A 13211-nucleotide genomic window follows, 5' to 3' on the forward strand; every position below is an offset into this window, starting at 1 on the left:
GCGCCTCGGTTTCGATTCGTTTCGTTTTCCCGGCGACAAGATTTTCCGGCTTCACCGGTTCCACTTCCAACCTCCAATAGCCAACTTCCAACTTCCAAGCCGCCAGGCGCAGCCAACTGCGATGAGCAGCACATTGCAGATCGCACACTGCAGATTGCGCAGAGCAGATTGCAGCTGCTTTGTCGCTTCCTAAGCTCGGTCTAATTGACAATTACCTGTCGCCGGGGGAGCTCCCCGCGCCGGAACCCGTTTGGCGGCGATACTGGCAAGCCATCTAAAGATACATTCGTATCCATGCAACCCATACTCCCGATTTGGGCGGCCCAACTTTTGGTTTCAGGCGCCGCCGTGCGGCAAGTAAAAGTCGTCGTCGACGCTTCGCTGCAGCTGTCTAATGGCATTATAAAATTTATACCTGCCAGCATTACGTTTCGACTTTACATAAATTAATGGCGATTTGCTCTGCGAATGTGTCGTGTCTCCACTTTGCCAGTTAATCCTGGTAATCCGTATTAAAGCCAAGTGGTGGAGGCCGAACAAGCAGCGGCGCTACAAATTGTGGGGCTTGGGAAAATTTCCCAGAGTCTTACGGCGCCAATTCGATCTATCTCTGCTTCTCAAAACATTTCAATCCATCCATTTACACTAGTAGGTTTGATTTGATCCATTAATTTTGTATGTTATTTCAGTCTGTTTTAATGGAAATTGCTCTTACTTACTCTTCCTGCTTTATATTGATTTTCTTAGATATATTTTGTAAGGATAGTAGTTACCCGCTGTCGATTGTAAACATTTATGCTTATGTATTTCAATTAAAATATATTGTACGTGTAAAAAGCTTGCTTTAGTCAGGTAAATTTGTTGCATTGATAAATATTATGTTCAGATCGTTTTCGTCGGGTCATCCTCGCCAGGTGTCCTGGAATCAGTGCAGTTGCTTCACGCTCACGTAGCTGTTGGCGTGACCTCCATGTCCAAGTCCGTATCCGCCGTAGTGGGCCACGTCGTAGCCGCCGTACCCGTAGTCGGATCCGTAGACATCGCCGTGTCCGTAGCCCTTGTGGTAGACCTGAGGGTGGTGGGCGTGGCCCAGCTTCTTCACCACAGCATTGAACCCATTGTGGTCATCCGCGGTGTACTCCACCACCCGGGTGGTGCCGTCCGACTCCTTGAGCGAGTAGCTGCCCTTGACCTTGTCGCCATCCCGCGTTTCCCACTGGCTCTTTTGGTCGCCGGTGTGGGCGTCCTTGACCCCGTAGTCGAAATGGTACTTGGGGTAATGGTGGGGCTCGTGCTTGTCGTATCCGTAGCCGTAGCCGGAGTAGCCGACGCTCGGATAACCATGCCCGTAGTTTCCTCCGTAGGCACTGATCACGTCGTGGTCGTAGCCATAGCCATGGCTCTTGTGAATGGGCTCTTCGTGCTTGGTCACCGAGCTGTAGCTCGTGGCATGTCCTCCGTGGGGAGCCGCTAGGCTTCCGCCCACCAGAAAGGCGAGTAACAGACCTCCGCAAAAGGACTTCATTTCGAGCACTAACCGCTGTTTTCCAATCGAAACTTTGATGATGTCTGATGGTTCTTAGGGGGCTCACTTGGAGTTTATATAGCTCTTGAAAACTCTGGGCAATCGACCATCGGGTGGTCATTCTCGTGGCCACACCATTCACCACCCGTGCTAGCTGACTTGTTAATTACCTCACTAATTCATAATTATTATTATTGTTTCGGCCATTGAGCTCTATAGAAAATCGAACTGACTTTATATGAAAAGAAATCCGTTACGATTAAGTTCTGCTGAAAATAATTAATTATAACAGAGTCAAATCTTTTTTGCAAGTTCGTTAACGTTCCAATAAGTTTGGGGTGTAGTTAAAGAGAAGGGTAAATCAAAGGTGAGAATTTATTTCTTAATTGGGCAACAAGTGTATTGATCGAGAATTTGAACATAGGAAGGTGGCTTATATTTAAGGAAATGAGGAAATGTTTCACGTAAGAAGCTGAGCTCGAAGGCCATCAAAATGTAATTTATTTTGTAAGAAATATTTATTTATTTATTTATATTTATATTTATATTTATTTTAATCTTACTAAATAGACACAAGTTTTAAAAATGCTTTTTACCTTTATAAATAGTGAAAGTATGACTATCGGAATTCGGAATATATGTCAAATTATTTAAAAAACATAAGCTTTGTATGGGAATTGACTGCTTAAAAAGTGTTTGTGGATAACTGAAGTAACTGCAAACAAAGAATTAAACTAATCAACTATCGTTGGAAATGTTAACAAACTAGATTCACCTAAAATGTTAGTAAGTAACAAGTAAATGTCATTTACAGAACACGGAGAGAAGTATTCAAGCACTTGTCCTTGAATTTGAGTGCAATGTTTGCAATATCAGAAGAAAATGGTGAGAAGAGGCAAGTTATATTGAGTTTATTTAAAATTTTCTTGATAAGTATACACAACAAACTGGAGTGTATTGGACGAATAGTCTAGTTGTTGAACTTTAAACTTGAAATATCGTTCTATTTTGAGGAACTTTTTTAACGAGAACGACAAAATTCTCTCTGTTTACGACTATAATTATTTTAATATAACATGATGCAAACTAACTTAAAGGTATAAACTCCATGAATAATACTTCTGTGGTTGACTATTTTCTTATAAGAAAAAGCCTTTAACCTTGCTAACTATAACTATTTAGAAAACATTATCGACTCTTTCGTGAGTTAGCACCAATTCGGAAGCATTGGTGCCCCACAGCAGGCCCCCTGGGCAGAAACACCGGCTGATTGGACTGGCCGCCCGGCCCTTGCCGTCCCCCCCCCCCCCCCCCCCCCTGCCCACCGTCTCAAGGTCATCCGCAGTGAAGTCGGCAAAGAAGAGGGGCGAATCCAAGAAACGCAGCGAGGCGAGGCGGTATTGCTAAGTAATTTGAAAGCGGGCCACACTTGTTGATTGATTTCCAAGCAACCACAACACCAAGCGTTGCGTTTTTTAGCTAGTTGAGCGATGTTCACGCCCCGTTTATGGGTGTTGTTGTTGCTGGCCAAGCTTGGCTTTGCGAGCCACATTTAATTTGCCAATCCACCGGTCGAGATTATGAATACGAATGAGGAAAATGAAAATTTGCACAAAAATTCGAGGTATTTTTCAAACCTATTTTTTGGGACTCTTACTTTTTTCTAGCCTATTTAGCCTCGGGGGTAAAATGTAATTAATCGATCCATAGAATGGACAGAGGTATAAAAGCACTGGGCCTTGCCAACTGATTATAACAGTTCCAATTGCGATTTAGGCCCAGCGAGTCGATTAGAAACCAACTAAAATGGCTCATAAACTTACCATCCTCTGCTGTGCGCTTTTCGGTGCGGCTGCCGCCAGTTACATCCCCCACGGTGGGTATGATCACGGACACGGAGTGGGATACAGCGTCCAGACGCATCACGAGGCTCCCAAGAAGTGGCAGGATCACCACCAGTCCCACTCTTGGGCGCCAATTCAGGTCCATCACCACCAGCAGTGGGCAGCAGTGGCTTCCCACGACAGCCACCCCCAGTGGAGCCACCACGAGGAGCCCAAGCACCACCCCAAGTACGAATTTGACTACGGAGTGAAGGACACCAAGACCGGAGACATCAAGCAGCAGTGGGAGACCCGGGATGGGGACAAGGTCAAGGGGGGATACACCATGAAGGAGGCCGATGGACGCACCAGGATCGTGGAGTACACCGCCGACTCCCACCACGGATTCCAGGCAACAGTGAAGCACGTTGGACACGCCGACCACTACGAGCACAGCCACGGACATGGACATGGTCAGGAATACGGACACGGACATGGCCATGCCACCAGCTACGCAGAAGTGAAACAGGACACCGGCAGCAAGTGGGAGGACAAGAGCAGCAAGTGGTGGTGAAGGAGCTTGCTCAACTGACTGTACAACGATTCGGACTAAGTTATTTTAAATAGAATCGAACAAATTGCGAACCTTATACTTAAATAAATAAATAGAAGCAAAGTGCACAAAATGCGATAAAATACTAAATCAGAAGCTCTTGTTTGCTTTACTCGAAGAATTATGAACCCATCCCAAAAATGTTTTAATCTGACACCGCATTGAAAAGTTACGAGCAGGAGAAATTATGAATCTATATTTTTCTAATGCCTATCAAGGCACTGGCGTCTTGGATTCGTATACCCTTGCAAAGCGTAAGTTGATTTTAATCAGAAGTTGGTCCGTTTCTACGGAAACTAGTTATCTCAGTTTTAAAACTATCAGGATGAATGTTCTCAAACGTCGTATTTCTATTGCAGGTTGTATATAACTTTTATTCCAAAGCTCACATAGAATAAATCGGCTAGAGTATATTTATGTATGTGGTCAGAAACACTTCCTTCTACATTGTATTTTCCGTCGAATCTAGTATACCCCTTTAATTTACTAGTAAAGGGTATTATATTGCAAGCCGACCAACACAATTTAGTTCCAAAATCTCAATACCTTTTTTCGACATAACACCTGTTTTGGTTGGACTATCGTAGCAGACTTTTATACCCAATACTCGTAGAGTAAAAGGGTATACTAGATTCGTTGGAAACAGGCAGAAGAGAAGTGTCCGACCCCATAGGATCACTAGCTCAGTTGATCTAGCCATGCCCGCCTGTATTAACGCTGAGAACTCGGAAATTATTAAAGGTAGAGGAGTCGGACTTGTCATGCAGACTCCTTGGCTTCGCACAGCGATTTGTTTCAGCAGGGTGTCACGCCCACTCTAACGCCCACAAGTCTCAAAATCCTGTATCGCCTACAGTTCATATGCTGGAAACAATAATTTAACTGGAACGTATTGGTCCCATCGACACCAACACCACCGGCCACAAACTGTCCAAAACTGTGGTGACCATAGTTTTTATGCTAGAAAAAAAATTTAACTGAAATGTATTAGAGTTACCAATACCTTTCGATTGGCTTAAAAATATTTGGGACGCTCACTATAACAAGTATCACGACGAGTAACGAGTATCTGATAGTCGAGGCACTCAACAACAACAACAGTGTTCTTCCTTGCTTTTTTATTTCATGCATTTCACCCTTAGCCGAGGTCATGACACACACTTGGATCATTCCCGACTTGTGATTATGGAATTGTAAACAGATCCAAATTTCTGTTCTAAACAGTCGATTTCACGTTTGATGGGTATTCTAAGGACGTCGAGGGAAGCAATGATCATTATATGACGGAAAAAAGGAGCCGCAAACCAGAAGAGTCTTTCTTTAAGTGGATTGAGTAATATGCAGATCATTTAGACAGAACGTTGCTGTTTACCTGATGTTCTGGAGAACCTTGTCCCGCACAAAGTTTAGCTTTACAATCTGATCTCAATGCATTCCAAACATGGTGCATGGATAATGAATTAAATTTTAATTGTTTTAAGTGTAAACTAATGACCTTTATGATGTCACCCCTCATTGTTCAACTTGCACTTTGATTGGTTGTGAGTTAGCCGACGACTTTGGAGTCTATATGGATCCCAAACTTAAATTTCTGATCACATTACTAGCATGGTAAATAAAGCCAGGTGCGGGCTTGCATTTATCAAAAGGTACTTGAAGGACTTCGATGATATCTACGCAGAGAAAATACGATTTTTTAAAACTCCGCTTAAGTTTGTATACATACAAATTATAATACTTCGAATTTTAAAAGAGTTTGTGTATACAAAATATTTTGCAATTTAAATCGCCGCTTAAGTTTGTATACATACAAATTATAATACTTCAAATTTTAAAAGAGTTTGTGTATAATAATGTTGTTTATAATAATGTTGGTACCATAATAAATTTGGTACCAAAATTAACATTTTAAATACAATTTTACGACTTATATATTGTAAAAGGTTGCGCTTTAAACTCTAAAGATTAAATTAAGAATTTTAAACACAAAGATACATTTTTACGAATTGTTCTCTTGAACTTAAAACACGAACGAATTTCGTGAGCAAGACGGCGATGCTTATGGCCGTAAGGGAAATAGTCTACAATAACATGATTTTAGCCGCCACACCGAAGTCCGACAAATACATTGTATTGCATATGTATGCATGCATATAATATTTATTTATTTATTTATTTGTACACTGTAGGCTTACTTATAAAAACTAAGCTACAGTAGTGATGACAGCCATAGCTGCTGGGGCTTTCGGCTTGTTATCTATTCAGATATTTCTTAGTACTTATATAGGGTTCAACACTTAACGATTAGACTACAATTAACAAATAACACTTAATTAGAAAACATAGTATTCTTAATCTTAAACGTGAAATTAGAAAGTATTTTTTCATTTTGTTTTTGGTAGCCTTATAATTCATTTATATTGTTGGCCTTTTTTAGAAATGTAAGAAGGATAAGTAAGTTTTCAGGGCTAGGATAAGTTAGGAGAGGGATGAGATCGGAGTTTGGTGTTTTGGGTCTGATATTGTGGAAGGTTGGGCATTCATTCAATATATGCTTTATTGATCTGTCCGTACAATTGCAAAATTGCATTGGTTTGATGGCGGTTGCACAAATCTATTTGCATGGGTCAGTCTAGTGTGCCCAAGACGTAACGGCATAAGCTTGGTTTGTTCAATTTTTGATAGATTGTTAAAGAGGGGGTTTTTTGTGTAGTGGGCAATGTTAAGATGACTGACATTCGTTGTTTGATACAATGTGGATGTTTTATTAATCAGTTGTGGAGCAAAATTAAGCAGTGTTGATTTAAATATCTATTCCTATCTAATTAATTTATGTTTGTTGAAGCTATTAGGGGGGAGATTGTAGCTGCTTTAGCAGCTTCATCGGCAAATTCGTTTCCAGCTATCCCTACATGGCTTGGTACCCAAAGAAGTTTTATTTTAGGGATGTTGTTTATTATAAGATTTTGGAGATAAGATATGTTGAGTTTTCTATATTTTTTATGCTTTCCACTACTGACAGGGAATCAGTGCAAATGCAGGTTTTCCCTCTACTTTTTAGTCCTATCTCGATCGCGTCAAGGATTGCTGTAGCTTCTGCTGTATACACTGAAGAGTATTCAGGTAGCACACCTAGTTTTATGGTTGAACTTTCTGTTGTTATTGCATAGCCAATTATTTCATTTGATAGAGATCCGTCCGTGTATATAAGGTTATAGTTTTTTAATTTGTGTTTAGTTTCTAAAAATTCTTTTAAAAATATTTCTTTTGGGGTAGTTGCTTTTCTTTTTTTTGAGGTGTGTGTCTAATGCTTCAGGTCTTATCTGCCATGGGGGGTTGGACTTACTTAGTTTTTTTACCGGGGTAATTGTTAGATCTAGATTGGAGCATATGTTGATGCAGTCTTGGAGTACTGAGTTTTTATATTTTTTATTCTGTTTGTTTATAATTTTGTTTACTATGGGATAAAGGGGGGTGTCCTGGCAGTGTACTATTGTGTTCCAAAGTTTGGCTTTCATAAACTGGATTTTTGTTTCTAGGGGGCATACATTCGCTTCAAGGTAGAGATTGTGGGTTGGAGTGGACGGGAATGCTCCTAACGCTGAGCGGAGAGCTGAGTTCATGTATGTTTTAATTGGCCTTAACGTAGACTTTGGGGCGTTTCCGTAGATTGGTAAGGCGAATTCGATTTTTGATATTAATATGCTGTTTGCTATTTGGACTAGTGTATGAGGATGACTATTGTATTTATAGCTGAAAGACATTTTATAATGTTTAGTGGCTTGGACAGTGACTTTTTTAATCTGTTAATGTGAGAGTTCCATCTATACTTTGAGTTTAAAGTTAGTCCTAAAATGGTTATTTCTTTAGATGTTTTTATCGGACATATGCTTGTTTCTACTTTACAATGGCAGTTTATTTTCCTACATATATGTAAGTGGTTGCATTTATCTAGGGATATTGTTGCTCCAGAGATTGAGCACCAGTTGCTTATTTCAGAGAACAGAGAGTCTTAGTTGGATAGTACGGATTTGCTTCTTTTTAGGTCAATTAGAATGTTGAAATCATCTGCATAGGCAGTGAATTTCAGGTGTCTATGTTTTTCTATTATGTCTGCCAGGCTGTTGAAAGCTATTAGGAATAAAATTACCGATAGTGGGGATCCTTGTGGAATGCCGTTGTGCAGATTTTGAATACTTGAGTGTGTCTGGTTCGTGCGTATTCGAATTTTTCTGTTCGTCATAAAATTGCTTACATAGCTTATGGTTTTTTGGCCGCAACCCCAAGCCCTCAGTTGGCCTATTATTGTGTGTAGTCCTACTTTTTCGAATGCCTTTTCAAAATCTAAAGAAACTATGGAAACATGTCGTTTTTCGGTGAGGGCTCGGCTGACCAAAGCGTCTACAAACAGTAGACAGTCTGTAACCGATTTCCCTTTCCTGTAGCCAAGTTGGTGACTATTAATCAATTTGTTAGTTGTAACAAACCACCATAGTCTTTTGGAGATTATTTTATCTAATACTTTAGGGCGGTAGGATTCGATTAAGGTTTTGTCTTTGCCAGGCTTGTGGATTGGGATTATTGTGCTGACTTTGTGTGTTTGTGGTATGTGCGATCTTAGAATGCTGTTGAATAGAATAATTATTCTTTTTTGCAAAGATTTTGAAGAGTGCTTGATCATTGAGTAATTGATTTTGTCGTACCCTGGTGTGTTTCCCTTGAGGCTATTTAACGCAGCAGAAAATTCGATGAAGTTTATATCTTGCTCTATGATTTCTGCAGTTCTTTGTGGTAAGTTATGGGGTCTGTGGTTTACTATATCGTTTTTAGCTTGTAGAAAAAGTGTCGAGAAATTCCTGTCATCTGAGCGGAGAGACCAATGCTTTGAGAATGCGTTGGCTATATCCCCCTGATCAGTAAGGGTGTGATTTGAACTGTAGTCCTTGATACAATGAATGGAAGCTGCCTTATGTAAGCCACAAAAAGTGCGTATTTTATTCCAGATAGTTTCGCATTTAGTGTCTGGGCTGATGCTGGATGTTAAAATGTGTATACTTTCCTTTTTTGAGGTTCTAATTTCCCTTCTGTACAGTGCGTTAATTCGTTTAAAGTTTACAAGATTTTGGGTGCTCATGTTTCTGTTGAATGTTCTCCAAGCTACGTTTTTTTTAGGTTTAGTTTTCTATTCCACCATGGTACGTTGGAGTGCTGTTTAGGGGCCTTGGTTTGGGGGATGCTTTTGTAAGCACTCTGTAAAATTATTTTATTTATGTTACTAGCTTCTTGGTTGGTGTTGGGTGCTATTGGTAAACTGGAGCTTAGGTTATTCGTGAGTGTTTCGTATTTATCCCAATCCGCTAGGTTCATGATAAATCTGGGTAGGTACCTATTTGCTTTTTTATTTTGTAAGGGGAACATTTGTACGACAATGGGGAAGTGATCACTTCCTTGCAGTGTGTCACTAATTTTGAAGGTGCAGAAAATTTTAAGATCTGGGGAGCAGAGAGTTAAGTCAACGTGCGTGTATGTCCCATGTGTGGAGAAATGTGTGGGTTTGCCATTGTTTAGGATTGTGTAGTTGTTGTTGTGTATGAATTTTCCTAGCGTGTTCCTTTTCTATTTTTTTTGGCTGATCCCCACAATCGATTCCAACGGTTGAAGTCGCCTGTGATTAAGGATGGTGTATTCTGAAAGGTTGGAAACATTGTTTCCCAGTCACTTTGAGAGAACTTTTGATTTGGTGGAATGTATGCGGCGAATATAATAAATTTTTTAGCTGAATGAACTTCAAGAGCAATGGCATCAAAAATATGCCTGTGTGTGTTGCAATGATTTGTGTATTAGTATGGCTACTCCGCCTTTGGCTACGATGGATAATGTGTGGTAAATTTCAAAGTTTACTGGGATAGGGATGTTTTGGGAAGGTGTTAAATGGGTTTCTTGTATAGAAATAATTTTTGGGTTGTATTGTTTTATTAAGATTAAGAGTTCGTTATAGTTGTTAGTGTATCCGTTCATATTCCATTGTAGTATATTGAAGGACATTGTAAAAAGTTAGATAGAATTTAAGGCGCTAGGTTAGTTGTATTTTTAATTTCAATTTTCTTAACTTTAGACCTGGTCTGTATTGGGCTTTTTGAGCCGTCATTTTTTAATAATCTTTTTTCTCTTTTGGTTAAGTTTTTAGGGTAAATTATGCAATTAGGGTTCGACTTATCGTTGGTATTTTTTTCCGAACTAATAGAGCTGGTGGACATCTCATCGTCGTCGTCGTATGTGATAATTTTCCGTTGGTTGCTTGTTGTAGGTTGTTCCAGAGTTGTTGATGGTGAGGGTTCGATTAAGCTTTGTTGATCCTTATGTCCTTTATTTACTTGGATTTGGGTAGATTTGGCAATTGATGCATATAATGAGCCGTCGTGCTGATGTCTCTGCTTGTAGATGGACCATGCTTTTCGGCTGTCGACTTTTTGTAGCGTTTTTATGGCTTGTACTTCCTGGTGAGTTATAAAGACTGGACATTTCCTGTCCCTTGGAATGTGGTTAGTGTCGGGGTACTTATTTTCTATATGTCCAATACGCATACAGTTCATGCAACGCATTGGTTGAGGGATATATGGTCGAACGTTTATTTTTTCATTTCCGGTAGGCTAAGCAGGGAGTATGTCAGTATTATGAGACCCGTTTCGGTGGTTAGACCAAAGCTTGCCTTTTTTGTAATTTTGTGAACTTCTATTACTTTTTGTGATTTTAAGTTCTCCAATATTTCTGCCTCATCAATGCCTCTAAAGTCGTTGCAGTATATAACTCCTTTGCAGGAGTTAAGCGATTTGTGTTCTGACACTTGGATTGGGATGTTGCAAGGCATTGCGGTAAGTTTAAGTATTTTTTCAGCTTGTAGTTTGTTCTTCGTTTTGATCAGAAGGTTTCCGTCCCTAGTTTTTTTTGCATTCTGCGACTTCTCCACCTACGGCAGAGTCTATAGTCTTCTTAATCAAGAACGGTGACGTGTTGCTAAATGTTTGGTTGTCCGATCTGGTGATGACGAGGTACTTCCCGTCGGGTGCGGGGGGCCTCTTCCAGGGGGGGTCGAGCATTATTAGCGACTTAAGCTGCACTTTTTGATTGGCGAGCGGCTGTCAAATTGTCTTTCGATAAGATAAGAGATCTATAAATAGATTCACGAGTTGATTCACTTCGGGTACTTGAAGGTTTTTCCTTGATCGATCACAAGAGAAGCACAACCGTTCGTATTGACTGTCGAAGTTGAACTGGCATATAATATTACACAATTTAATAACAAGGCAAAACTAAACTCATTCTAAACTGTACACGAAACACAGAAACACCAAACCAAAGAATACAAAATTCGACAAAAAACAATTGCTCCAAACGTTAATTACGTCGAAATTATAGTCGAAATTATATAGGTTCTAGTTGTTTCGTCATTTAAGTAATTTGCATATCGTTTGCGATAGATGGTCTCGTTTATGCAAACTTAGACAATCGCATATAAAAACTCTGAGTAATTTTTATTTTCTTCTTGAAAGACCACTTTTTGTTATTGATTAAATATGCATTTGAATTATTTTTATGATGTTTTTATTTTATATTCACATTTTTTATTGAAATTGATTTAAAATGCAATATCCGGAAAAAGACATATTGACAAGAAAATGGTATGCCTTTAAAAACCAAGCTCTTAAAATATTGTTGCCTAAAGAAGCTAAACCCAATAAGTCAGGCACCTTTAAAAGAGGCAGAAGAAAAACAATTTTGCAGCCGTTGAAAATCGCAATGGACATTAAATGTAAGAAAACCTACTAGTTTATTTTGAAAACGTTTTATTTTAAGGTTAAAACATTTATTGATGCATTTGATTGCACCTTTAAACCATTCCAAGTACTAAATCTAAAATATTCCGATCCAAGCATATTAGCTTAGACCTTCCTTCAAATTTCATTGTATGCGATAGCTCCCATAGGTACTATCGGGGAAAAAATTAAACAAAATTATATCTTGGGTGTTTTTTAACATACACCCTTCTAAGCTTGGAAATAACATTTCTTATTTAGTTCTGAATTTCTGAATATGATATAATCGCCCGATTTTGATAAAATTTAATTCGAAATTTAAAACCAATTAAAAAATGTTATTTCCAAGCGTAGGATGTTATAAGTAAGAAAATATCAAAATTATAATTTTTTTCCATTTTTTTCTCAATAGTTCATATGGGAGCCATAAGATATAGTTTTCCGATCCAGCTGGTTCCGACTTATATACTACCTGCAATAGTTTGCGTAAAAACGGACGGACAGACGGACGGACAGACGGACATGGCTAGATCGACTCGTCTAGTGACGTTTTCTTCCCTGCGTTGCAAACTTTTGACTAAAATTATTATACCCTCTGCAAAGGTATAAAAATTATATCTTTGGTGTTTTTATACCCGTTGCTTGTAGAGTAAAACGCTATACTAGATTCGTCAAAAAGTATGTAACAGGTAGAAGGAAGCGTTTCCGATAAAGCAGTATATTCTTGATCAGGATCACTAGCCGAGTCGATCTAGCCTTGTCCATCTGTCTGTCCGTATAAACGCTGAGATCTCGGGAACTATAAGAGGTAGAATATTCATACTTGGCATGCAGATTCCTGGGTTTCCTACGCAGCGCAATCCTCGAAAATCTGTAGCGCCTAAAGTTTTAATGATAGAATCAAAAGTTTAACTGAAATGTATTTGTCTCATCAATACCAATCGACTTACCAAAAAATGGTGCCACGCCCACTCTAACGCCCACAAATGGCCAAATGGTGGCGCCCTAAAATATAGCTTTGCTGCTTATAAAAATGAGCCTCGCCCGTTCTAACGCCCACAAACGGTTTAAACACTTAAGTCTGTCTGCCGCAAACATTACATCTACTGAAATAGCCGGTAGGTGGTGCACTAAAATATCGCTTTTCTGCTTATATATCTTCATTATCCTTTTGCTCCCTTAAGCTGGGTAACGGGTATCTGATAGTCGAGACACACGACTATAGCGTTCTTCCTTGTTTAACAAATAACCTCCTACGCTAGAAAATAACATTTATAAATTAGTTCTGAATTTTGAATTTAATTTCATTGTCGGACGACAATATTATATATAGCTGCCATAGGAACGATCGGAAAATTGATGGGAAAATAGTAATGAACAAATTTTAACTTTAGTGTTTGACATATTATCTACTACTGGGAATATCATTTTTTATA

The 13211-nt window shown here is 39.2% G+C and overlaps 2 protein-coding genes across 2 annotated transcripts; one reads left to right on the forward strand and one right to left on the reverse strand.

Annotated features, from left to right (window-relative positions):
• Nucleotides 1–813: 813 nt before the first annotated feature.
• LOC108030746 (cuticle protein 8) lies at nt 814–1558 on the reverse strand. The gene has a single exon (XM_017103792.2). The coding sequence runs from the start codon at nt 1523–1525 to the stop codon at nt 926–928; it is 600 nt and encodes a 199-aa protein (XP_016959281.1). The 5' UTR covers nt 1526–1558; the 3' UTR covers nt 814–925.
• A 1740-nt stretch (nt 1559–3298) lies between these two features.
• LOC108030747 (probable zinc transporter protein DDB_G0282067) lies at nt 3299–3975 on the forward strand. The gene has a single exon (XM_017103793.3). The coding sequence runs from the start codon at nt 3332–3334 to the stop codon at nt 3920–3922; it is 591 nt and encodes a 196-aa protein (XP_016959282.2). The 5' UTR covers nt 3299–3331; the 3' UTR covers nt 3923–3975.
• Nucleotides 3976–13211: the final 9236 nt, after the last annotated feature.

Source organism: Drosophila biarmipes, chromosome 3L (assembly GCF_025231255.1).
Source record: "Drosophila biarmipes strain raj3 chromosome 3L, RU_DBia_V1.1, whole genome shotgun sequence".
Lineage (NCBI taxonomy): Eukaryota > Metazoa > Arthropoda > Insecta > Diptera > Drosophilidae > Drosophila > Drosophila biarmipes.

Excerpts from the sequence above, each read along its gene's own strand:
- LOC108030746 (XM_017103792.2), bottom strand. The coding sequence starts at position 1,525 with ATGAAGTCCTTTTGCGGAGGTCTGTTACTCGCCTTTCTGGTGGGCGGA.
- LOC108030747 (XM_017103793.3), top strand. The coding sequence starts at position 3,332 with ATGGCTCATAAACTTACCATCCTCTGCTGTGCGCTTTTCGGTGCGGCT.